Raw genomic sequence first — 24,208 nt, 5'->3', positions numbered from 1 at the left:
CTATTAAAAACAATGGGGAAACATTTAGCGATCCTCCAATGCAGCTTTCAGGCACGTTAAAGGATCGCTAGTTCACAGAAGTGATATAAGGCATTTTTGCCAGAAAATCGCCTTGCATCAACGTGAAAACACATATCGGTGAGCGCGATATTGTGCTCGCCCATGTGTAGGTAGCCTAACCGAGTTTCTGCCAGACCAATTAATCTTATGAAGGCATGTACGTAAACCGCTGCATGGATCATGCAGTGCTGTACACCTATGGGAGCGGCTATCACCGTGTATGGCATCACTCATACACTGTCATGTGCAGTGTATCTGATGAACAGCAAACAGGTATTTGAAGGCGCCGGAGTCTCCGGAGTGTCATGAACCTCTTGATGCAGGATCCTCCAAAGGTTGACAGTTGTGCATAAAGCTGTAGTTCAGCCACCGCTAAGCAAAGCTCACAAAGAGAAGCGTTTGCAGTGGGCTCAGAAATACATGAAGACTCATTTTCAAACAGCTTTATTCACTGATGAACGCTACACTGGATGGATCTAACGGTTTGAGTTCTGGACGGCTGGTGAACGGCCACCCTGTTCCTATAAGACATCAGGAAGGAGGTGGCAGAGTGTTATTTTGGGCCAGAATATGGGGAAGAGATTAGAGATGAGCGAGCACGCTCGGATAAAGCAGTTACTCGAGCAAGCATCGCTCTTCTCGAGTAACTGCTTACTGGTCCGAGCAGACGTGAGGGGGGTAGAGAGAGATCTCTCTCACTCTTTCCCCCGCTGCCGCCCCCCACCGAGCCTGCTCGGACCAGTAAGCAGTTACTCGAGAAGAGCAATGCATAGATAATGCATGGCAATTGGTGGCATACTGCGAATACAGCTATCAGAGCCTGGCCATATTCAACATCCCAGAACCTGGTCATCAGTGTAGTGATTAATCCAGCAGCTTATGGTCACTGCCAACATGTCTGAAGTTAGGGCCAGCACACCTTGTAGCCCTGGGAGCCATTTGCCTTTTCCTTAAATTAAAAATAATGCAACAGTGTGCTGGCAAGGGAAGGAAGCATCTGGAATTTCCCATAAATAAAAAAAACAAAAAACAAAACACACACACTGAAAAACAAGAAATTCTTTTAACAATGACTCTTAAAAAAGGGGTGTTCAGATTAGAAATTCACTTTATAGTTTCAACGGTTTTTATTGAAATTTTCCACAAAATAATACTGGAGTACAACATTCTTAATTCCCCACGCAGGGGGCCAATTATCACTAACTTAAAGTACTATAAATTTTACTACAGCATAATATTCGAAAAAATACAATACTGGGAAGGGGGTAACAAAGTATAACAAGGGGTAGTTAAAGATCCATATCAATTCTCTAATGTTTGTATACTAAATGTCAAGGGTTAGGTTCTGGTGGGGTGCTTAGGTAGAAGATAAGCTATAACGTAGTCCCGAGACCACTAGTCAATGAAATTCACTTTTCAATAGGGTTTTCCAGTTGTAAACTATCAATGATCACTGGCCTATCATCAGGTGGGGGTCCATCCTCTGGGACTTCCATTGATCAGCTGTTTACGGATATTCAGCTGTTTGTGCACTGAGCTGATTTCTGCAGGAAGCAGGCACTGTTCTCTGTGCAGTGACTATGCTGGCTACTGCAGTCCAACTTGGCATTGAAATGAATGGGAACTTTGTAATACCAAACCTGGCCACTTCAGTGAGAACAGAGCTATCAGCTTCCTACAGAAGGCAATTCAGTGCACAAACACAGTGGAGTGGTAAACAGCTGATCACCGGAGGTCCCGAAAGGACAGACTCCTACTAATCTAGTATTGCTGACCTATCCTGAGGATAGGCTATTAATAGTTTACAACTGGAAAGCCCCTTTAAATGTCGAGTCAAATCACTTACAAATGGGTACTTACATCTTCAGCCCAGTAATTCTCCTTGTTTATGCCAACAGCGGCAGTCAGATGACCATAGCCTGCCAATCAGAGGCTGCAGAGTCACTGTCCATTTTCCTGGCACCAGCACTCATATGCTGGGTGCCATGATGCCAGGAGTTCGGAACTGTGACTGTGTACCCTCTGATTGCCAGGCAGCGTTAACCTGAGGTCTGCCATCAACACACACCAGGAGAATTGTGAGGCTACAGCACTTGATCGCTGGGGCTGAGGATGGTGAGTATCCATTTGTTTTAAGTGATTTAGCTCTATATTTAAACAAATAATTTCTAACCAGACAACCCCTTTATCCCGTTGCAGGGTGTACATTTACATCCTACAGTGTTGAGGTGGTATTAGTGTATTTTGACGCCACTGGAAGCTAGGGGTTTGACAGGAGAACACCCCTGTCACACCCCTAGCTCCTGATTGGGCCAAGGCTGGAAGGTGCTGGGAGCAGAGTGTGCATTGATTTGTGCATTCGCTGCAGGCTTTCAGTCGGTGAAATCTCTTCTTGGCCCTACATTATGAGCTGTAAATGCTGCCATGTTACGGCTGTAACATGAGAGCATTAACATCTACTAATGTAAGGCTAAGAAGAGATTTTACTCTCACCCTAAGGTTCCCCCGCTTCCTGCTGCCACCCTCACCACTTGTTGTCCGCCGCTGCTGGTACTGTCAGCTTCCTCTCTGACGCTGGCCGTCTCACAACTTCCGCTGTCAGTGCATCTGGTTCGCCGGCGGGACTGTGATGTGGCTGTACACCGCTCCTCCTGCTGAAAGCTTGCGGCCTCAGCACTTCTGCTCCAGCACTGTCACATCCCTGGCTGCTGGTTCCCCCGCTGACAGGATGCACCCTCACCACTCCGCCACCGGCAAAGGCAGATCAGTTGGTGTGGGTAAGCCAGCCGGCGTGTGCTCCAGCACTTTGCGGCCGCCACATAACACTCTTCCCCTGCCTAGTCGACTCCCTGCAGTGGCCGCAATTACTAAAATATATGGGTGTGGGTGCGCCTTGCGATGCGCCGCCAGCGGCGCATGAACAGACGCTTCAGGAAGCTTTGGCCTCCGTGCCACAACACATTCCGGGGTTCCACCTTGTGCCTTGGTGCCTACTAACACCGTTGCAGCTGTGGCTGTGCGTTAGCACCAGGGCCCGCTGCATGTTCTTTCGTTGCTCTTTTACAGGACCTTTTTGGCAGGGTTCTGTGCAGCCAATCAGATACAGGGGGCGTCACCCCCTGTCAATCTTGACTCCTCAGGACTTCCTGGTGGCGGCAAGAAACACTAATACCTGTTGGGAGTATTATAAAGAGAGAGCTCATGAGGCACTATGTACTAAAAAGTGAAAGTATTTCTTCCACTACACGTGACCGCTGGGTTCCCCCTGTTATAGCAGAGCTGCAGGGTCTTAGCAGACCTTGATAAGCTCTATCAGTGACTATTGTCACTACAGGGGGATATTTTCCCCTGTAACTGAGGCTTCTATGGATGCCCCAAGTACAGTAAAAAAGTATGAAATAGAAGAAAAAAAAAACCCATGTGAATGTCCCCCAGAGGTCTTATATGAGGTCATGGGGGAAGTACTGTTGTATCTTGTCTCCACCATAATGATGGGTGGAGACCTAGTGACACAGCATCCACCCAGTTAACTTCCCCAAGCTCCCGATTGGCTAGGGTGACGTATTGGCATTAGGGTTATGATGAGGGTCTGTTATGCGGCCCCCGCAGCTATGTGCCTTGCTGTGCTGCCCTGCTCCTGTTCGAAGCCGCTCGTACCTTCGGTCCTCGAAGGTCTACTGCTGTTTGGCTGCGCCGAGTGTCTGCTACCGGTGGGGAGGAAAGGCGCCTGTGTTTGGCAGCCGATGCTCCATCGGCTGCTAAGCGGCCGGGAGCGCACATGTCAGTAGGCCAGAGAGTACGGCAGTCACACCCGGGGACTGTGACAGCGCACATCTGAGTAGCCCTGCAGTGGTGGAGGGAGCTGTGCGCCGGCAGCACAACACACGGCGGTGGACGGAGCGGTGAGGCGGCAGCAGAGCAGCAGCAGACACCCGGTAGGGCATCGCCGGGGATGCAGAGATCTGAGGCCCCAAGTTGTTAGACCGACCAGACCAGGAGCCAATCTGAAGCTAGGGGTGTGACAAGGGGCTTTAACTGCAGCTAAGGCCGGTCAGCCCCTAGCTTGCAGTGTCGACAAGATACAACAGTACCCATGGGGGATATAGATGGTAAAAAAAAAAATAACATAAGTAAAAAAAAAGGTTACAGAATAAAATAAAAATATATACATAAAAATAGAAAATAACGCACAGCCGATGTCAACTAAAACTGTCGCCGCTTGCGCCCTGTAATTCCATACATTTTACATATCAAAAAGTCCAAAACAAAACGAGGAACCCATTCCCATGCTTTATTCTAACGTAAATACACTAATTAAAAAAACAACTATAAATGTTAAATTTTTTTTTTGCTTTTTACTTCTAATAAAACTAAAAAAAAATTAAGAAATAGCCCTATATACGTCAGGGAAAAGTAAAATATAGCAAAAATAATTTTGGTAGCTGAAGGAATAAAAATAATAATAAAAAAAATAATAGGGCAGTAAAACCACCACATGGGTAAAATCTAGAGATGAGCGAGCGTACTCGGATAAGCACTACTCGCTCGAGTAATTGGCTTTATCCGAGTATCGCTGTGCACGGGTGCCGCTGCGGCTGACAGGTGAGTCGCAGCGGGGAGCAGGGGAGGGAGAGAAAGATCTTACCTCCGTTCCTCCCCGCTCTCCCCTGCAGCTCCCCGCTCCGTGCCGGCACCCGAATCTTTAGACCCGAGCACAGCGATACTCGGATAAAGCCAATTACTCGAGCGAGTAGTGCTTATCCGAGTACGCTCGCTCATCTCTAGTAAAATCCCTAAGTGTCTGGTCCTTAAGGTACAAAATAGTCTGATCCTTAAGGGGTTATATTGGTATTACGTTCTGAAAGGGAATATTTAGGAATGTTTCCCCTCTCCTGCATGCCAGGCACTTTAATCTAGAGAATTAGTGGGGTCCAAAGTCCATGGAGCTTTTTGATGCCATTTTCTCACATGTAACCACCGTATGATGTGTTGTAAGATGGCAAAAGTTGAGCGTTATGTCTTTACCACCCGATGAGATCAGTGGGATCCATGGCCTCAGAATACTGTTACGGATTTATGAAATGTGGATCCACTGGACCAACCAACCAAGCTGAGGGCTGTCCTGGAATGGTTGGCAGCTGACTCCTCAGATAGAGGGACTGTAGCCAGGAATTCAGAACAAACTCAGATTCAGGAATACAGACAGAACTCAGACAGAGAGACTGATTACATACTTGCGGACAGACTGAGGCAAGAGAGACTGCCAAACACCCACAACACTCTCCAGCATACCCACACAAATAAATGAATGGAATTGCTATAATAAGTACGAGGAATTAGTTTGCGGATTGGCCAAGTCACTGAAGCCGCGAGCCCGCTTCAAGGGTCCTCGTTGTCTCGTGGTCCCTACTCTAACGAGACAACTAACCCCAAGATACCTGCCTGTAAGCAGGGCGATCGCCCCAATAGGGACGGCCCTGCACTGGAACCTAAGGGCCTAACTAGTCCTAGATGGTAAATGAACCAAGCAACACAGGTATACATGCACCCAGATACAGAATATGAACTGGCGACAATGCCAGCACAGAACGATCAGAAGGCCTTAAACAGACCCAGCACAGAGACACACTGACAGATATACAGATACGGAAACAGAACTGGCGACCATGCCAGCACAGACAGATCAGAAGACCTAAAAGAAGCAGGAACACAAGACTGCTCACACTGCAAAAGGAAAACCAGCAAAAACTGACAAAGGAGCTGGTATATATAAGCAGTAGACCTGTGAGATTGGCTCACTGGAGCAAACCACACCCAGCCAGCTCAATCAACCCTACCTGTGGAGCCGAGCTGCTGGGAAAACATGTAGAACCACAGATCCCAGCAGCAAGCTCTAACAGTGAGGTTTCCTTTTATAGCAATCTGTTGATTTCAAGTGGAATTGGGTTTAAAAGGCAATACATTTTAATTTCTAAAGGCACTGAAAAATTATCTGCCTTTCCACAACTCAATTAACTTTCATATCAATCAGTTTTTGACAAGGATTGTATTTCTGTCACCAATAAACCTATAATGCCAAAATACAAAGTCTTTGTGACTAGTCGCGGTACTTGGCTCTGAAATCATAATTCTAGTGCTGTCACCGCCCTAGGACCTCAGATTGTGTCAGAACCAAATGAGAGAAAGAACTGCACTTCAGACTTGGGTCCTTATTACACGGATCGATAAATCGATCAGATTCTACCATCCAGCGAGAATCTAAAGGATTTGTTTAGTGTAAATGCATACCCCGACTGAACTATGAACGAGAATTCATTCATTTTTCAGTTTCTGCATGCAAAAAAAACCTGAAAGACGCATCAGCCCGTATAAACAGGCAGTCAATTACTTATGAACGACTGCCTGTTTATTGTGGAGGCTGGTGGTCAAGAATGATCCCCGCCCAGCACTACCGCCATTCATTGAGGGATACTTGATCCTGCGTAAAAGCACAGGAACAATCATCCCTGGGAGAACCTGTCAGGCATCTGCACCCAATAGGGCCCCTTTACACTGGCCAACCTAAGGCTGCACTTAAATATATGGTTTTAGCTACATCATCAGGACGTCATATGTCAAACAAGAGTAGCAGCGTTTCAGACATTCCATCCTCCTTCAAGCAATGGATGGAGCTACCAAAAGCAAGAGAAGAAATCCATTTCAGTCTCCATGCATTGCTTGAAGAAGGAAAAAAATGTTGCTACAGTTTCTCATATGAAATCTTAAAAGACATAAATAAAACTATTAATAAAGGGATTTTCTGGGACTAAGATACCGATGACCTATCCTCGGGCTACGTCATCCATATCAGCTCAGTGGGAAATCCGCCACGCAGGACCCTCACCTGTCAGCAGATTGAAGTGGTCACAGCACTTATAGGCTTCTTCTCAGGCCCGTGGTGTAACGTTCATATGGCCTAAAGGCAGCTCAAGCCCATTCACATAAATGAAATTGAGCTGCTATATCAGGCATCGCTGCTATGAAATGTACATTTCATGTGCGGTACTGAATGGCGGACCCCCACCAATGTAATACTCATGACCTATCCTGAGATCATCAATATCTTAGTCCTGCAAAATCTTAAGTACAATCTAAGTCTGCGATACGGTGCCTTCTCTCCTTTAGATCTGACAAAATACAAAACTAGTAATGAAATCGCATGTTTAAGGGGGTTTTGTCATTAGAACAAATTCTCGTCTCCCATGTGGGCCCTGTCTAAAATACAGAACAAGGGCATATTCACTTCCCCAAGAGCCCTGGGATACAACTGACAGCCACAGACCGTGACTTCTGGGTAGACTGCCAGGTGGAAGCACGTGATCTCTGCAGCCAATCAGAGGCCGCAGCATCACGTCCCCAAACTCCTGGCATTACGGCGCCCAGAATTTGAGCACCGATACCAAGACAATCAAAATTAAATTCTGAAAATATATTTTGGCAGCACATTAGCAAAGATAAAGATAGAAAGGCCACGTTATCAAAGGGGTATTCTAGATCAGTTATTGGATAGGTGGTAAATGCTAATCTGACTTTCTGGACCCCCACTGATCACCAGTAAAGGCTGTCCCAATTTGCCATTCTGCCATCTTCAAGACCGCACCTAGGAAGAGTCTGAAAGGAGTCGCATTCAAGCAGGGCAGCTGAAAAAAAGCACTCTGCTATGCTCATCAGTGCCATAAACGTTTGAATGAAGCAGTAGGGCGCATGGTTGACCATGGCTCCATTCAACGTTTTGAGGTTAGAGGGATAGGGTCTCCAATTCTGGCAATCAGAGGGAGACCAAGGAGTCAGACCTTCACAGATATGGCATTCGTCATCTATCCAATGAGAATTAACATAAGCATACCCCTTTAATCCGATGTATGGTAACCATTACTGTTCCAATCACTTATCTAGGAAATTTCCACTCTTTTATCAACATAAAACTTAAGGCACGCATGGCAAGTGACAATGTGGCCGATTTATCCTGGTGAAAACGTGGCTTGGAAACATCAGGAGGAGGAGTCAGAACAAACTGTGCCAGGCTGGGTATTTTCAACAGGTTTAGAAGTTCGGTGGCTCGTGTGCAAATCTGTTCGCCGTCTTCCTTCCCATACGTAGAGATCAGGACTGGCCTCTGCACACATGACCTTATCTTGGATAAGTGCAGAGAAACCCTTGGAATCAGATCTTGGCTGCGGGATGCTAACTTGGCCAGCGTAGTCATAAGAGTTGTTATAACACGAGGCGAGGAGATTGGCACAATGGAGGAGCCACGAAACTGTGTGATCTCAAACAGTAATGCTTCTAGAACCTCAAAGAACCGATTGATTTGATCTACCGTGCATCTCTTGTCACAGGACACCGACACATATTCTCCCATTGCCCAGACCACATTTGCAAATAATGGCTCCTTCTTCTGGAGGTTACTAACCGTACTTATGAAGTCCAACAACTCGCGGGAAAGTTCTACAATGACGGAGGGGTAAAGACGACACAGATTGGGAAGCTGAGCGCCGAAAGTGCGCCGGACCTCAGCTTGGAATGAAGGCAAATCATGCAGGAGACCACTGCGCTCCAGGAAAGTTAAGACTACTTTATTCACGAGAGGACCATCAGCAAACTTTGAGAGGACATCGACGTAGAGCTGGAGGAGGCTAGGAACAATCTGAGAACATTGATGGATACGGGGAGAGTTGTTCCTGTCCGCAAGGATCTTGCAAAGATTAAAGAATCCTTCTGGTGGAGACCCATTCCATGCCTCGCTGCGCAAGAGATACTGGAACCGTCGGCTGTAAATCGGATGATGATAGGCTTCCGTAGAACATGAAGGCAACACGGAAGGGTTTGGGTTATGCTTCTCCACTGAAGACATACCAATAAGATGGACCTCCATTGCAGCAGTAAGGCACGGTAGATCCAGTAAAGCGTGAAGCATCTCAATAGCAGAATCGGGACTGATGAGCATAGGAAGAAGACCCTCAAATTCTGTTACCAGGGATGGCGCATTCCATGCCAGAAGCTTCAAGATGCTGGGAAAGCTTCCTCTGAAGGCCTCCACGTTCTCCGTCAGAAAGGAGCCATTAGTTTTGCAGAATCTAAAAAACTGAAATGCAAACAGAGGCTGATGGAACATCTCAGAGGGCACTTTGGTGAAGAGATGCCGGTATACGGCTTCAGATTCCACGGCGGCCGCTTCACTGTGATTGAGATAGAACTGAGCAAGCGGGAGGAGCACAGAGACTAAAGACGGGTCGGAAGAAACCCTGGCATGAAGGATCTTCATGAGTGGCAAGGAGCGGTAGAGGTAGGCCACGTCCTGCTTACACAGCCCATCTACCAGAGACACCGCTTCCACCAGGCAGGCCTTCTGCAGGTCGGCGTCCAGCTTCTTCAGGGCTTTCCGGTTGCATTGCTCGATCAGTCTCAGGCAGTATTCAAAGGCCTTTTCCCGGAGGCGTTCTCTCGGAGGCAGGAGGCGACTTGTGGTTGAAGACGCAGAGACCATAGAGACCACGGACCCCTCCACCTCCGATTTGTCTTCTGAGCCAGCGTGACTATACGTGCCGTAATGAAGGAGCCAATGGCGCAGGGTGGAGAAGCCCTGAACGTTCATCCACTGGTCCTCCGTGTAGTTCTGGCTGTGGTTAAGGACGGTGAAGAAGTCGGTGGCGATCGCTCCGTCCAACTCAGAGATCAGGATGGGCGGCTTCGCCCGTTGGCTGGAGAAGAACCCGCTGGGGGCCGGGGAGCCTATCTGTGGCACAGTGGCGTAGCGCAGCCAGTCCGTCAGCTTCTTGTTGACAATGTTGACGTGTTCTTCCTGTAGGCTCTCGGCGCAGGCACCAACTACCCTCAGCAGCGCGGGCAGCAAGGCTCTCAGGCTGTGGCCCTCTGGGGCCCGCATCTCCAGAGCGCGGCAAATACGTGGCCCTAGTTCCCTCAGGTCACTCACCGAAGCCTGGGCCAAGAGGATAGAGAACAAAGAGCCCCTGGGTTGCTGCGAGGGGCCCCATGATACAGTCACCAGTGGGGAGGGGCACAGCTGGCACAGGATGGCAGCACACAGCGCCTGCATCTGGGGGGACGTCTGCAGGCTGCACACTGCATCTTGTAATTGCACCACCAGGGCAGAATCCACGCGACGGCGCCCCTTGCTCGCCGAGAGTATAAGGTGCAGCCTCCGCAGACTGTCTAAGCTCTCCCCGTCCGCATTCAGCAGCTGACTCCGTGTACGGCAGTAGAACTTCTCCAGTTCCTCGTCACTGAGCTCCCGGGCCTGTCGGAGCAGACTGTCCGCCGCCGCAGAACCGAACACCGCCATGCTTCCCAGCAGAAACAATAACTACTTTTTTGTCAATATAAATAAAGTTGTCTATTTTGACCGGAAGTGACGTTTAGCGTTAACAACCAATGAGCTCCGTCGGGCTCTAGACGCGCCAAAACCAGTCACGTGGTGAGTGTTATTACTACGCCGTTCCCGCTGTCAGTCGGCTCCGTCATGTCCAGCCTGCTGCAGAGCTGCGAGCGATACTTCGGCAGCGCCGACCTCTACACCGTCCTGGGGGTGAGGAAGGCGGCGGGCGACGCGGAGATCCGCCGGGGGTATCACAAAACCTCCCTCAGGGTCCACCCCGACCGGGTGGCGGAGGAGGAGAAAGACGAGGCCACCGCCAAGTTCCAGGTAAGTGCGGGTCACTGCAGGGGAGGAAAGCTGCAGGTAGAGGTCGCTGTGGCAGTGGCCTTGGAGATAAGACGGGGGAGGGGCTTCTGCACGGGAAATCCCTGGATCGTTGGAATTTGAATGACAAGTGTGAATGAACGTCGGTGACCAATGATCATCTGTTGGCTTATTCATCTCTGTCCTCGTTCACTGATTGCTGCGTGTACACACTGATTGCTCGTTTGTCTCATTCACTTATGCAGCCACCTCAGGCTTGCTGTAATCAGCCGGTCATTCCTCCCTGTATGCAGCCCGGTCGGCAGGCCAATGTGGCTTGTGGGTCGCCGGACTTGTTTTTCTAGGGGTTTCTGTAAGAAGAAATCCCTATAAAGCAGCTGCTGGTGGTCTGTGGGGCGACTCCTTCATGTTGTGGGTGTTGCTTCCCTAACCTCAGACTGTGTTATTCTGTATGCAGGTACTCGGAAAAGTCTACTCCATTCTCAGTGACAAGGAGCAGAAGGCCCTGTATGATGAGCAGGGGATCGTGGATGATGAGGCTGACGCCATCGCTGCGGACCGCACCTGGGATGAGTACTGGCGCCTGCTGTTTAAGAAGGTATTGGTGCCAGCGTTGCTTCATGCCTTATGCCAGGCTTCCTTTGTGGCATTGAAGCACATGCATTTCTCAGGCTGTTGGCCTGGCTTATAACGAGGCGCGGGTTATAACATGTGACATAACTCGCTGACCGTTGGCTTCCCCAATGATCCTTAGAGCAAGGACAGCACAGCTGGCATACTTGCATGCTGCTCCATCCAACACTGGTCTCAGGGTCTCTTGGTACTTTACTACACGATATGCTAACTGTAAGGCCTGTGTCTCAAGGGCATATTTGTGCGAGCGATATGCAGAAAATAGAACCCATCGATTTCAATTGATTCTTTCACGTGTGTATTTTGTGTGCCCAATCTAAAAACGGGTCATTTGGAACTAACTAGCCATTTCACTGGATTGCACGGTGGCACATTTTTTGCTGTGTATCCCCAGTGGTAACCCCCCTCCCCCACAAAAAAAACCAAAAACTGTAAAGCAATATGTAACTATGTAACTCGCTACAAACCACGTGCATTTTCCTGTAGGCTCCTCTATAGGACAGTAAGAAGCTTGAAAAAGCAAATCTCAAAAATCCTGTGTGAAGGCTGTCTAATGATTGGCTCATTTCACACAAACGTCCCATATTTATTCCAGGGTGCGGGCCTCTGACGCAGAACACCTTATTTTTACTTTCTTTCTTTAGATTTCTGTAGAAGACATACAAGCTTATGAAGAAAAGTATAAAGGATCCGAGGAGGAAAGAGCTGATATAATCCAAACTTATATGGACTTTGAGGGAGACATGGATGACATCATGGAATCTGTTATACTTGCTGAAATTGACGATGAACCAAGGATCAGGGATATCATTGAAAAAGCTATAAAAAAGAAAGAGGTTCCGGCTTATGATGCCTTTGTGAAAGAATCCAAGAAGAAACGGGTGCAGCGCAAGAAAAGGGTGAGAATCAAATAATACCTGGCCGCGTGGATAGAAGCTGGCTACGCAGACACCTGTACATCGTTAGTATTTTACATGGTTTGTGCCCACAGAATGCACCTTTATCATTCTGTAGAACTTCTTATCAAGTCAGTCTGTCGTTTACTTAAAGGGACGGGCTGTGCCAGCGTCTCCCCACCCGATGCATGGAGAGTGATGGCTCTCCTATACAGAAGAGAAGAGAGCGATCAGCTTCATGTGGTGGGCGGGGAGAGGCCAGCAGGGCCCGCTCCGTGACTCCAAACTCAGCTGTTGTAACTGGCTTTGTTAAAGCTTCACTAAGTCTGTCTGGTCTAGGAGACTGTCAGTCCTATTTTCCTGGCTAGGAGGATGGTGTGCAATGTGCAGCCGCTGTTCTTTAGGCCTCAATCAGGTGGACACATCTTAGTCCTTCAGCTCAAGTTAGGACATTGAGGGGTTTACTTTGATACACTGGAAAAACTGGCGTACCTCCCATGCACGACATTTGTTACACATTTTTTCGCCTCACTTGACTAGGGGTCTGGCTTGGCGCAGAGTGGGTGTGGGTAAAGAGCTTTGCTTGGTTTCCAACAATATTTTGATGCAGTGTCACAATAGATAGTGAGAAGTTCTAAAAGGCCAAAAATCATGAGCCACTGGGTGCATTCAGAAAGTCTACTGTCTATATATTAGACAGCATTAGTAAATCTGCCCCAAAGTGGTCCAAGTACTGTTCGCTTGAATGGTCAGGAGTTCAGTTTGTGCAGTTGTAGTACGGACTGCATTACGGTCATCTAAACGAGGCCTAACAGTGAATTGGTGATACAGAAACTGGTTGGAGCCCAACAAATCTCATGTTTGACAGACCCTTAAATATATCATAAATCTCTAATAAAGTTCTGTTGTGTATAAAAATATTTATGAAATGGTATAGGAAACCCAGTCAGACCCGGAATGTCTGCATAACGCCGGTTTAACCTTTTTGTTAAAATATGGACTGGTGCTAACATGCCAAGTGTCAGGGTCAGATGATACAATGCTGTTGGGTGATAGTCCTCTACCACTGTGATCGTTGTATTGCAGGTTCTTGTAGATCGCCCCCTAGTGTAATCTTAATGATTGATTGTGAGTTGGCGCCGACGCTTCTGCAGTCATCTGACAACCCAAAAATCGTGTTATTGTAAGAGTAGACATGTCGCATGTAAAGGAGCACCGACTTAATAATCTTTTTATTTCAGGCTCATGAAGAAGCTGTAGAAGCGGAAGCAATGAAGAAGGAAGTTGGACTCGGTGATGGAGAAGATGCCTTAACGGCTTTGATTCAAGTAAGAAAGCCTCCGTATTCTCAGATTACTTAGTTATTTGCTTCTCCAACATTCTATAAGTGATTTGTGTTTCACCTTTCAGAAAAAGCAGCAGAATCGGCACAAAAACGTTGATGATTTCATGGCACAACTAGAAGCAAAGTACTGCACTAATACCAAGAAGGGAGGGAAAAAGCCCACAACATCAAAAAAAGGAAAAAAGTGACCTGGTGACTGAGTCAAGAAGGACTGTTCTAAGTGGTCTAATATGTTCAATAAATATCAGTTTGTGTTCTATGGTGAGATAAATCTGGTGTCCTGCATACTTCAATTATATACAGTCAATGGGCTGAAATCTGGGTGAGTTATGAATTCACAGAATTTCATGACTTTTCTGAAACTGAACTTTTTCTTCTATTATAGATGTAGTCTGACGGGACTTTGTGTGCAAACACACCTTGATTTTCAGTGAACTTTAAGTATTTACATGTCCAAGTGCCACCTGTAACATGTCTTCCTCCTTACCTTTTGTTAATAGTGTCTAGTCTTAGTGTCTCGGACTGTTTTGGTCACCGGCTGTGGCCAATATGGTCAGGGTAGTGATAAAGGCTATGGACGCCTTCGAAGAGGGTGGGATTGATGTGTTTTTGTTTTTTTTGTTTTTTTCCCCCCCTGCGTTGCATGCTTTTTAAACTGACAATCATCTTTGCAATAGGCTTTCATTAAACATTTTTACTGTTTTCCATAGCTTCTAAATATTGTATGTAGACACTGCAGTCTAAAGGTCCTTTTATACAGGCTGACAGTCTTTTGGACGACTGCATGAGCGCTGACGTTACCGCTAAGGTCATCAGGGCTCGTGCAGAGCATTCAAACTGAAAGTCCTGCCAGTGGCTTGTGGGTTTCTCGCCCGCTACTCACTCAGCGCTTCCCGTTCATGCGGAACAAAAAGCCAGCGACCTAACAAGGTTTTTTTAAGCTGACCGAAAAGTCAGCTTAAACAACCGCTAATGACAAGTGAGTGACTTTGTAATTTGAGCGATAATCATTCAGTGTCAATCACTGCTGTCCGCCCGCTTCTATTCACAGTAAGCAGGCAATCATTCATAAGTGAACTGCCTGGTTACACGAACAATGCGTCACTCAGTTTTCTGCATGCATTTATAGTCAGATTCTCGCTGCATCGTGGGAATCCAAACAATCTTTCCGTGTAAAAGCACCTTAAGCAATCAGTCCAGCGCACTGGATCTATTGAGACTTGGACTGCAGTGTCTCATATATACAGTGATGTGTAGATTCTGCAAAAGACAAACTGGGCAACATTTTCAATCAAACCTTATTGCAAAAATGATAGCCCAAAATACATGCATTTAAGGGGGGAAAAAAAGAATTTCCTCCACAAGGTGTCAATACCCATAAACCCAGGGCCCTCCTCACCCACCAGCAGTTGGTAAGTCTTCATTAGTATGGGTGCATTACATTTGTTTGTCTCTCTGTTGTCTACACACTTATTTTCTAACCTTGAAATGAATTGCATATTATTTATTTTAAATCTAGAGCTTTAAGTGCTCTTATGAAGGTTGTAAAATGTTAACTGTTCCACTAGGGACCTAAAAGTAATACCTGTATGGATCAAGTTGACTAAAATGTGGAAAAACTATTTGTTGAATTTGGGTTTCAGCTGGCAAAAGTTCTACATTAACTACACAGGTTCCAGATCTTCCTCTTCCTCGTGTTTCTGCAGTGTGACTTTTCTTAAAGCTCTTTGGTTTGTACAGGCTTTTCAATAAAATAACTAAACTGAACGCTTCTGCTTTTTTTACTTGCTTTGCATATTTTCCAAATCCAGAAGTGCATGACTTGACAAACATGGTGCAAAGAAAGTGTTGTAGTCCATAGCAGCCAATTGGCCTGACTGGTTGCTATAGGCTACTACTAAATTACTTCATACTAATTCTGAAAACTTATGAATGTGTAAATGAAGTGTGCCCCTCTGTGCTGTGAAGCTCCTGTTGTTCCTACTAGAAGCTTATGTATGAATTGTGACAGGTTGTGACAGGGTGTTACCGGGGGTCCCTGCATTGTTTTATAATTGACACGGAGTGCTGACCGTATCAGACTGTGGAGGGATGCTTCTCTTTATTTATAGCTTTCTAAGAGAGAGGCTGCCTGCACACATGCGAAATCTGGAGCGGGCGTCTACCTCTGGATTTCTGCAGCACATACTGTCCAAAAACATGCTATAGAAAAATCGCTTTTCCATGTCCACAAGCAGAAATCAATTGCATGTTTTTGGCTTTTTTGTTTTTAGTTTTTTCCCCACTCGTGGAGAGAAAATTGCAGTAAACTTATTTTAGCACATCTTCTACTGAAGTCAATTGAAGCTGCCCATCTGCAGTGTCAGCTGCAGAATCTGCGTCACCGCCTAAACGCCTGTGCAGCATTATCTGTATTGCGCCTGTTGCCACAGCTGCGTAGAGATAAGAATTCCAGACAGCTACGCAGGGGTCACTGGGTCGGATTCGACCCGGCTGTGTGCATTTGGCCAAACGGTATCACACAGATCTATGAGAAAAGTTACTCCAGAATTGTACTATGTGGAGTACTAGTATTTGCAGGATGTCAGGACAGCGGATGGGTCATCTATAAATGATACAAAAGCAGATTTTCATTTCAAAGAGCATCAAAAATTGTAAATGCAAAATCCCAAGTCTCTTGTATAGAGTTGCATCTTTTACACTTGTGATATGTCCAATCTCCCAAAGACAGAATGTCCTGTAAATCCTCCCCCCGGTCTGCACCTGTAGTTTACACTTGAGCCATTTCTCCCATATAGCATTTGGCGGTTCTGCATGCTGCCAAGAACTTGTCTTTATGCCTGACTTTGTATCGTAAGTATGGCCTTATTCAGTCTATAAAAACAACCCAGTTTAGCTGTATGGAGTGGCCAATCACTCTGCTACATGTGAACATATTAGTTTCCCATCCTTGGTCCAGGAGGCTTGCTCTGCATCTCCTAGTATAAGGCTGGGTTCCCACACGGCGGAATTGCTGTGTAGACTTTAGAAATTCAAAGCCGTGGCATGTTAATTGCATCGCTGTTTCTGCTGCTGGCTCTCTATGGGGAGAGATTGCCTCAGAGGAATAGACTGCTTTCAAAACCTGTGGGACTTCAGCTGCAGAAATCTCACGGAATCTCCATGCGGTCCCGCTGCAGACAGTCCGTGAGATTTCTGCCCTGTGTGAACCCAGCCCAAGGGTATGGTAACTAGGTCAAAAAGCTGCAGCACTTACAGTGCAAGCACCGTGGATCAGCCTTTTGGTTAATTCACACTAAAATCCACACCATTGGTGCAAATGCTCTGCTGCTAATCGGCAACGTGTGAACCCTCTAATGCAGAAGAGCATTTTAGTAAAGACTACAGGATGTACACTAGAAACTAACAGCCAGCACTACATTGCAGAACCTTGCATCCTGAGAAGTGGCAGCAATCCTGTTCTGTTCGTTGTGCATGTGTCTGCACAGGCTTCAGCGGTCACACATGGGTCATGGCAAAATCACCACTGAATCTTGTGGCTGGCTCAGTGGTCAAGTACACGACAATGTTAGCATCACAGCTTTTGCTGGGGTTGGAATGGCAGGGATGGGGGTAGCTGTGCTGGATATGGAGGGGAGGATGCCATTTGTTACACAATTCCCTACTACTTTTTAATATAAAATGATAAATAGACCCATATTATAGTGTATAAACAAGGCTCTAATGTTGCTATTTGTAAGTCAAGATAGATACTATGTATCCTGTATAGTGCAATAAATTAGTTTATTAAATCTTCATGTAAAAATACATATTTACATAAGTTAGGCTACAAGTGTCAGTGAACAAATTCTGCATAAATTCACCAAGTTATTTGGCAGTGTACCAACTCCCAGCCATGCAGTACCAGCTCCCAGCATGGCGATATCTCAAGAACTGGCCTAAAAAGACTATGAGCCTGAGCTGAGAGCAAGGTAGGCTGCATACAGGTGTCTATAGAGGAACGGCTGTGGCTGCAGCATTGGGATTGTATTAGAGCAGTGTTCCCAAATTCCAGTTCTCATGACATCCCTCCACCTAACAGGTCATATTTTCAGGATTTTCTTACTGCACAAGTGATCTAATTATGATGAATACCTCAGGGCTCCTGCACACTGGCAAGAGCGATATTGGGATATGACTGATGCCCCGATATCGCTCTCGCAACCCTTCTGAAGCCCTGGATGCGAGACATTTCTGCAGGGAAACAGCCTCCCATCCCTGCAGGGCTGAAGGAATCTCCTGCCATGGCTGCCACAGCAGGAGATCGTGATCTTCTCCATTGATTACAATGGGGCCAGCCGCAGCAGTGCCATTCCTATTGAAATCAATGGGAGACGCTCGCAGTCCTCTGCCACTGCTGTGACAGCAGTGGCAGGGGACTCTCCATGACAAGGATTTTCAGGGAGGGCTTGAAATACAAGCCTCCCCTGAAAATAACTAGAGAAAAAAAAAGAATACATCACTGTACTACCGAGTCATCTCCAGCACGCCTTGTTGCAGGCCCTGGCACTATTCTGCTGCTCTTCTGGCAGGGGATTGATAAATCCCTGCCTCCTGAAGCGCTGCCTCTGATTGGTCACAGCGCTTAGCCAATCAGAGGCAGCGCTCAGCTGTCATTCAATGCTGAGTGGTGCCTCTGATTGGTCACAGTACTCAGCCAATCAGAGCCAGCGCTTTCAGAAGAGTAGCAGAAGAGTGCCGGGACCTGCAAGAAGACACCCCCCCCCCCCCCCCCCACCACCCATTTCCCGAAAATCCTTGTGGCGGAGAGTCCCCTGCCACTGCTGTCACAGTCGCGATCCTCACCCATAGATTACAATGGGGCTGGCGCAAAAAGAATGGATATGCCGCAATTTTGTTTAAACGCTGCATCGCAAGCGTTAAAACATCGCAAATGTGCATGGAGCCATTGGAAGCCATTGACTTCATAATTTTGCGATCTCTCACAGAGCTGGGAAATCGTGCGATTTCCTCACCACTGTGAAGCCACCCTCAGAGATTACCACAGGTTTTCTGGCTCTACACGGGTGATTGCGATTTTGCCGCGAGAAAAGAACAGCAAAAATCGCATCTTTATTAACTGTGATTTGTTAGCGTCAGCCATGCTTTTTATGGAGAATAATCTTGCATTGCATCACTGCCGCCCTCAATATCATGCAAACAAATGTGTGCGATTGTTTATCGCATAGCTCAATGGGATTTTATAATATTAAAATTGCCTCGCAACGTGCATTTCTAGTGTTGCGATACGATAAAAAGAAGCCTCCATAGGAATACATGGGAGATTAAAAAAATAGCACATCGCAAAAAGATAGAACAAGCCACAATTTTGTATCCCCTCAATATCGCATCAGCTAAGGCATCACAGAAGGGAAGGAATTAGAGATGAGCGAGCATACTCATTAAGGCAAAATACTGGAGCGAGTAGTGCCATTTTCGAGTACATGTCTGCTCGTGAGAAAAGGGGGCCGGCGGGGGTGAGTTGTGGGAGTGAGCCCCCCCCCCTCCGTTCCTCCCCGCCGGCCCCTGAATCTTTTGGCATGAGCAGGTATGTACTCAAAAATGGCAATACTCGCTCATCTCTAGAAGGAATCCATTGTAAATCATCGGTTTCATATTTTGCATTTTTACTGACTATCACAGCAAGCAGAAATCGCACAATTTTCCCGTCCATGTGGAGCCAGCCTCAGGCCTCATTTCACACAGCCGAGAAAATTGTGTGGGATTTGTGCATTGCGAGACACAGAAATCTTACGTGAACATGAACCACATTCTTTTAAATCGCGGTGCGGAAAAAAAAATTGCGCAATGGTCTATCTTTGGCTGCTGCACGGTGTGTGAGGTGCACACAAGTGCGATGCTGTGCCATTGAAAAATGGGAAACACTTGTTGAATGCTACTTCCCTGAAGTAATGTGAGGCGCTTTTGACAAAAAAAAAACACCTCGTATCTGAGGGGACATAGCAGGAGCACGATATCAGGCCTTGTTTCACAGCCCAATATAGCACTCGCCCATGTGAAATTAGCCTTAGGACTTCTTCATTTGTGTGTGATTTAGGCTGCTTTCACGCTGGCTACAAAATCGTGCGATTGTATAACGATGCGACAGCGCTACAAAACACATGTATGTAAAGCCCATAATTTCCAATGGGTTCCTTCACATTAGCAATGTTTTGTCTGATTCTGTTGCTAGAGGAAAAAAAAAAATTTTTAAAAATCGCAGCATGCTCTATATTGCCGCAATTTGCGATGGTTTGTAGCCCGTGTTTTCCTATGGAGCCTCCTTGTTTATCGTATCACATTGCGGTTTTCGTGCAATGTGATTTTAACCTTAGAAAGTCCTATTACCTTTCTTGTGATAAAATCGTGGGTAGCAGCGATGTGAGATTTTTTTTTTTTCTTCACAAAAAAACATCACAGACACTACAAAATCAGGTCTTCAAAGCTGCGATATTGCAGCGATTTTATAGCGTCGATACCGCTGTTGCCCGTGTGAAAGAGGCCTTAGTTCGGGTGGGACAAACAAAACCATTGATTTTGTTTTCACTGGCGGTATACTCGCCCACTAATACTATGTGCAAGAAAGACTGGGCAGAAGCCAAATTCCCATAGCCTCAACCGTAGTTGCGCATTTGCCCATTTGTTCTTGCCCTTAAAGAGTAACTATACTTTTCACATGTCGGAGAGACAGGCCAAAAGTTTTGATCAGTGGGGGTCCTGCTGCTAAGACCCCTGCTGATTGCTAGGACAAGGGGGATGCAACACTTATGGCCATATAAAGGTCTTTAGAAGCTTTCCATTGAGCTCTGTGTGGCCATCTTCAGCAGCTGGGATGAGCTGAAAAGCGGTGAAGACAGCCAAAGGGGCACAGAGCTCATGTGAGCACTACAGCCCCATGTTCCTGCAATCAGTAGGGGTCTCAGCAGCATGATCTGCACTAATGAAAAAACCTTTGACATGTAAAACGTTTGTGAAAAGTGTAGTTGGTGCTTTCACACGGACCAGAATTAGCCCGCAGGATGCACCCAAATCCGCAGCTATGGAATTCCACAACAAAATCTGCAGGTCTAAGGCTGGGTTTCCACGTGGCGGATTCCCTACGGAAATCCCGCGGTTTGGCCACAGCGAAAAACCGTGAGATTTCCTCCGGGAGAATCGCTGCATCAAAACCCGCGGCTGTGTTGAAGCAGCCCGGCCGCAGCAGAAGCTTCTGCCGGCTTAGCCACAGTGGATTTGCCGTCCTGTGAGAAATCTCGTCCACATGGCTGCCTCATCCCGGGATTAGCGGCCGTATGGGGATTTGCCACGGCGAAATTCCACATGGAATTTCTGCGGAAAATCCGCCCCCTGTGAACCCAGCCTAACTGCCGATTTTAATGTGAGATTGCAGGACACTTTTAAGCTAATTTCAAATCCACATCAAAATCTGGAGGTAGCCTGCAAATTTTGGTGCAGAATTTACCGTGGCTTGCAATGCGTCCTGCGTGCTAATACTGGACCACGTGAAAGCAGCCTCACTCTTTAAACACAGCAAGAGCAATCCATGCAGAGCTGGATGAACCAATCACAGCCCTCGCATTGGTTCATTGAATGCTGCATTGATTGGCTGAGTAGAGCTGGATGAACCAATGAGAGCCATTGCTTGATGGAGGCGGGATTTTTGAATTCTGCAACCAGGAAGTGACCTTCTGTGGGCGAACCAGGACTGAAGGATGCATGGCGGAGCTCCAGACAGCAGCAGTAGGACTTGGACCGCGCCTGCTAGGTAAGTATTCCTTTTTTTTCTGGGAATACAGCTAGGGCTTAGTTTAGGGAAACGCATCACATCTCATGAAAATCGCTAGTTCATGGGATGCAATGCCATAAACAAGGAGGCTCCATAGGGAAGAGCATGCCGCAATTTTTTCCCTCACAACATTGCATGAGACAAAACATCGCTAATGTGAAGGAACCCATAGCAAACCATGTCGCCTGTGTGAAAGTAGCCTGAGGGTACATCAGAATTATACATCAGAGCATTACTGGGGTATATGACGACCATAAAGCTCAATCAAGATGTGAACAGAGTCTTAAAGTGGTTAAAAAAAAAAAAGGAAAGCTCTGTAGGCAGAGGATTTTTGTTATATATTTAGTTGATGTCTTTGGTAAGAAGCTTAGCAAAATACAAAAATTGAGGCGCACAATTGGGTGAAAATTTTGAAATCACCCATGCTGCCATTTAGGCCGCCTGCACACAGCCGGGTCGGATCTCACTGTGAGCACACATCCATTCTGTTGTCAGCGGAGGGATCTCATCATAACATGATTGTGGAAATTTGGCAACTTCTGTATTACAAAGCCTACACAATAGTCTTTTGACATTGTCCTCGTCGGCTGAATTTCTATAGTCCATGTCTGCTTTTGGTTAGAGGTCCACCTCGACTTTGAGACTTCATCATTAAATGCATCGGGATTCCTTAACGTAAAGGGAAAAAAAACAAGCTATAAAACAACGCAAACTTTATCAGTAATGAATAAGCAGTATTCCATAAAATGTCGGAACTCAAATACTCAATATAAGAAAAGAAAATCTCCCCTGCAGATGATTGTGCATACACACAGTGCAAGAACGGGTTTCCAGGGCAGAAATTTTTTATTATGTGGGGAAAGTACCAATTTCCATAGGAAAGCAAAGTATAGCCATGATCCCATGATTTGCTTGGGTGGTCCAGTAAAGATATTATGTCCATCCAACTTTTGTGAACCCTCAAAGACTCCTTGTCATGCCCTCGAATGGTTTGAAAAGTGAAATGGTTGTTGTTAACACAACGTAACTTCTGATGTCGTTGTGTGGATCACCGTGGATCACAACTTCTGAGTCCACCACTGATCTCTAGTACAAGTGGCTGCAGTATTCTATTGCTCGATCTATGCCTTTGGCTCTCTTCAGTGCTCTGAATATCAACTGAAGACAGTAAATGGCCCGATTTAGTTAAGAGGCAAGTCCACCAGCCAAGACACAGTAACGGCTACGTGATGGTATGACGTAATCTACAGATCGAGCTTCAATATTGTAACAATATGATGAAACACAAATATAAATGCTTGTAAGTTTAGTGATCCAGTGTTCACAATTGCAGTGCAGGGTTTATGTCATTGTACTGACCTGAGTGTAGATCATCCCTGTCCTCTTTCTGCTCATTTATGGATTGGCTCCATTGGAATGAACTGGCTGAGGAACTGGCACCACCTAAACCGATGCCAGTTACTCCAATACTAATAGAATCTGGAAGAAGAAACAAAATATTATTCTAGTTTACTTATCGAAATCCTCTTCTATAAGTTATAGCAAAGAGCCGCTATGGCAGACTAGGGCAAGGCAAGATCCGAATGCAGATCCGCACCAAATATCTGTGGTAGAATGTTAACATGCACTAAGGGTACGTTTACACAGTGCAGATTTGCTGCAACCAAATGGTGTGGATTTTACCTCTTCACTTGACAGAGTGAAATCCATATGAAAATGCACAGCATAGGAGGGACAGGCTGACGTTTTAAAAGCTGCTAATAAAATCCCATCCACCATGCTTATACTGTAAACGGTGAGGATATCCATAGCCAATTCTACTGCAGCATTACCTGATCAGTGTGAATATACCCTAAAGCCACTCATATATTCCATTTCCCCTATGAAGGAGAACATACCTGGCTGGCTGCAGTCCCGCAACAGCAAAGTAAGCTGAATGGGGCCATGAGCTGGACACAGCAGTAGATCCAGACTGAAAAGGCAAAAGCATCTAACCTTTTCTAGGTCATGAGATATTTGGCAGTCTGGTGTAGCTACAGGATCCCTTCTCAAAAATAGATCACTAGCACAATGACAACTAATCAGAAATGTCCCAGAAAGTTGTCCGTTTGGGCAATTGTCTCCCTAATTTTTCAGAATCTGTCAAAGCATTTACATTAAATTCAATTTGCAGGCAAACCCAAATTATAGTCATCTTTTACCCCCTAGCAAGCTGGGTACTCATTTTACCTCAGACGGATGGAAGGCTGAGTCAACCTTGAGCCGACTACCTAGACAACACATTATACCTTCAGGTCATGAGCGAGAGCTTAGGACTGCATTTCTGCTGCCTTAACACTCTGTGCCACACAAGGCTCTCTATACAATAAATGTTTAGTGTAATTTCTGCCAGTGACTGAGCATTACATTATAGTTCATTCACTCATCGTTTATCATTCAGTTTTTGCAGACGGTAATCAGCCCTTGTAAACAGACAGTTTGGCCGCCTGCACACGAGCGGAAATTCCGCGGTGGGATTTCCCGTGGAATTTCCGCCGCTGGAAGCCTGCATAGGATTGCGTTAACAAACGCAATCCTATGCAGACGGCCAGAAACAAATCGCGGCATGCTCTGTTTCTGTGCGGGGCTCATGTGCTGGCACATGAAAGAGCCGGGGCTGTGGGAGCAGGTGAGTGACACGCTGCTCTCTGCAAGCGCTCGGGTCGGGTCCCGCGGCGAGAATCCTCGCCGCCGGATCCGACCTGCCCGTC

At 46.4% G+C, this 24,208-nt stretch overlaps 3 protein-coding genes across 6 annotated transcripts in view; 1 reads left to right on the top strand and 2 right to left on the bottom strand.

Annotated features, from left to right (window-relative positions):
- Nucleotides 1-1,163: 1,163 nt before the first annotated feature.
- Nucleotides 1,164-10,273, bottom strand: AP5Z1 (adaptor related protein complex 5 subunit zeta 1). Its single transcript, XM_066600591.1, has one exon. It carries the CDS (start codon nt 10,154-10,156, stop codon nt 7,988-7,990), a length of 2,169 nt encoding a protein of 722 aa, XP_066456688.1. The 5' UTR covers nt 10,157-10,273; the 3' UTR covers nt 1,164-7,987.
- A 234-nt stretch (nt 10,274-10,507) lies between these two features.
- DNAJC9 (DnaJ heat shock protein family (Hsp40) member C9) lies at nt 10,508-15,400 on the top strand. Its single transcript, XM_066600590.1, has 5 exons — nt 10,508-10,762; nt 11,217-11,357; nt 12,037-12,291; nt 13,530-13,616; nt 13,699-15,400. The coding sequence occupies exons 1-5, from the start codon at nt 10,580-10,582 to the stop codon at nt 13,819-13,821; spliced, it is 789 nt and encodes a 262-aa protein (XP_066456687.1). The 5' UTR covers nt 10,508-10,579; the 3' UTR covers nt 13,822-15,400.
- Nucleotides 15,401-19,305: 3,905 nt separating this feature from the next.
- Nucleotides 19,306-24,208, bottom strand: part of FAM149B1 (family with sequence similarity 149 member B1) — a 43,184-nt gene continuing 38,281 nt past the window's right edge. For 3 of the 4 annotated variants that reach the window (XR_010792602.1, XM_066600588.1, XM_066600589.1), the window contains exons 14-15: nt 22,818-22,937; nt 19,306-22,127 (exon numbers count right to left, since the gene is read on the bottom strand). Coding sequence is in view for 2 of the 4 variants with exons in the window: in XM_066600588.1 (XP_066456685.1) it covers nt 22,054-22,127; nt 22,818-22,937 (194 nt within the window). In the remaining 2 variants the exon portion in view is untranslated. Of the gene's footprint in view, nt 22,128-22,817; nt 22,938-24,208 lie in introns of those variants that run through there. The other variant, XR_010792603.1, reaches the window with a different exon arrangement.

Source organism: Eleutherodactylus coqui, chromosome 4 (assembly GCF_035609145.1).
Source record: "Eleutherodactylus coqui strain aEleCoq1 chromosome 4, aEleCoq1.hap1, whole genome shotgun sequence".
Lineage (NCBI taxonomy): Eukaryota > Metazoa > Chordata > Amphibia > Anura > Eleutherodactylidae > Eleutherodactylus > Eleutherodactylus coqui.
Note: the sequence above shows the minus strand (reverse complement) of the source record. Positions and strands in the feature narration are given on the sequence as shown.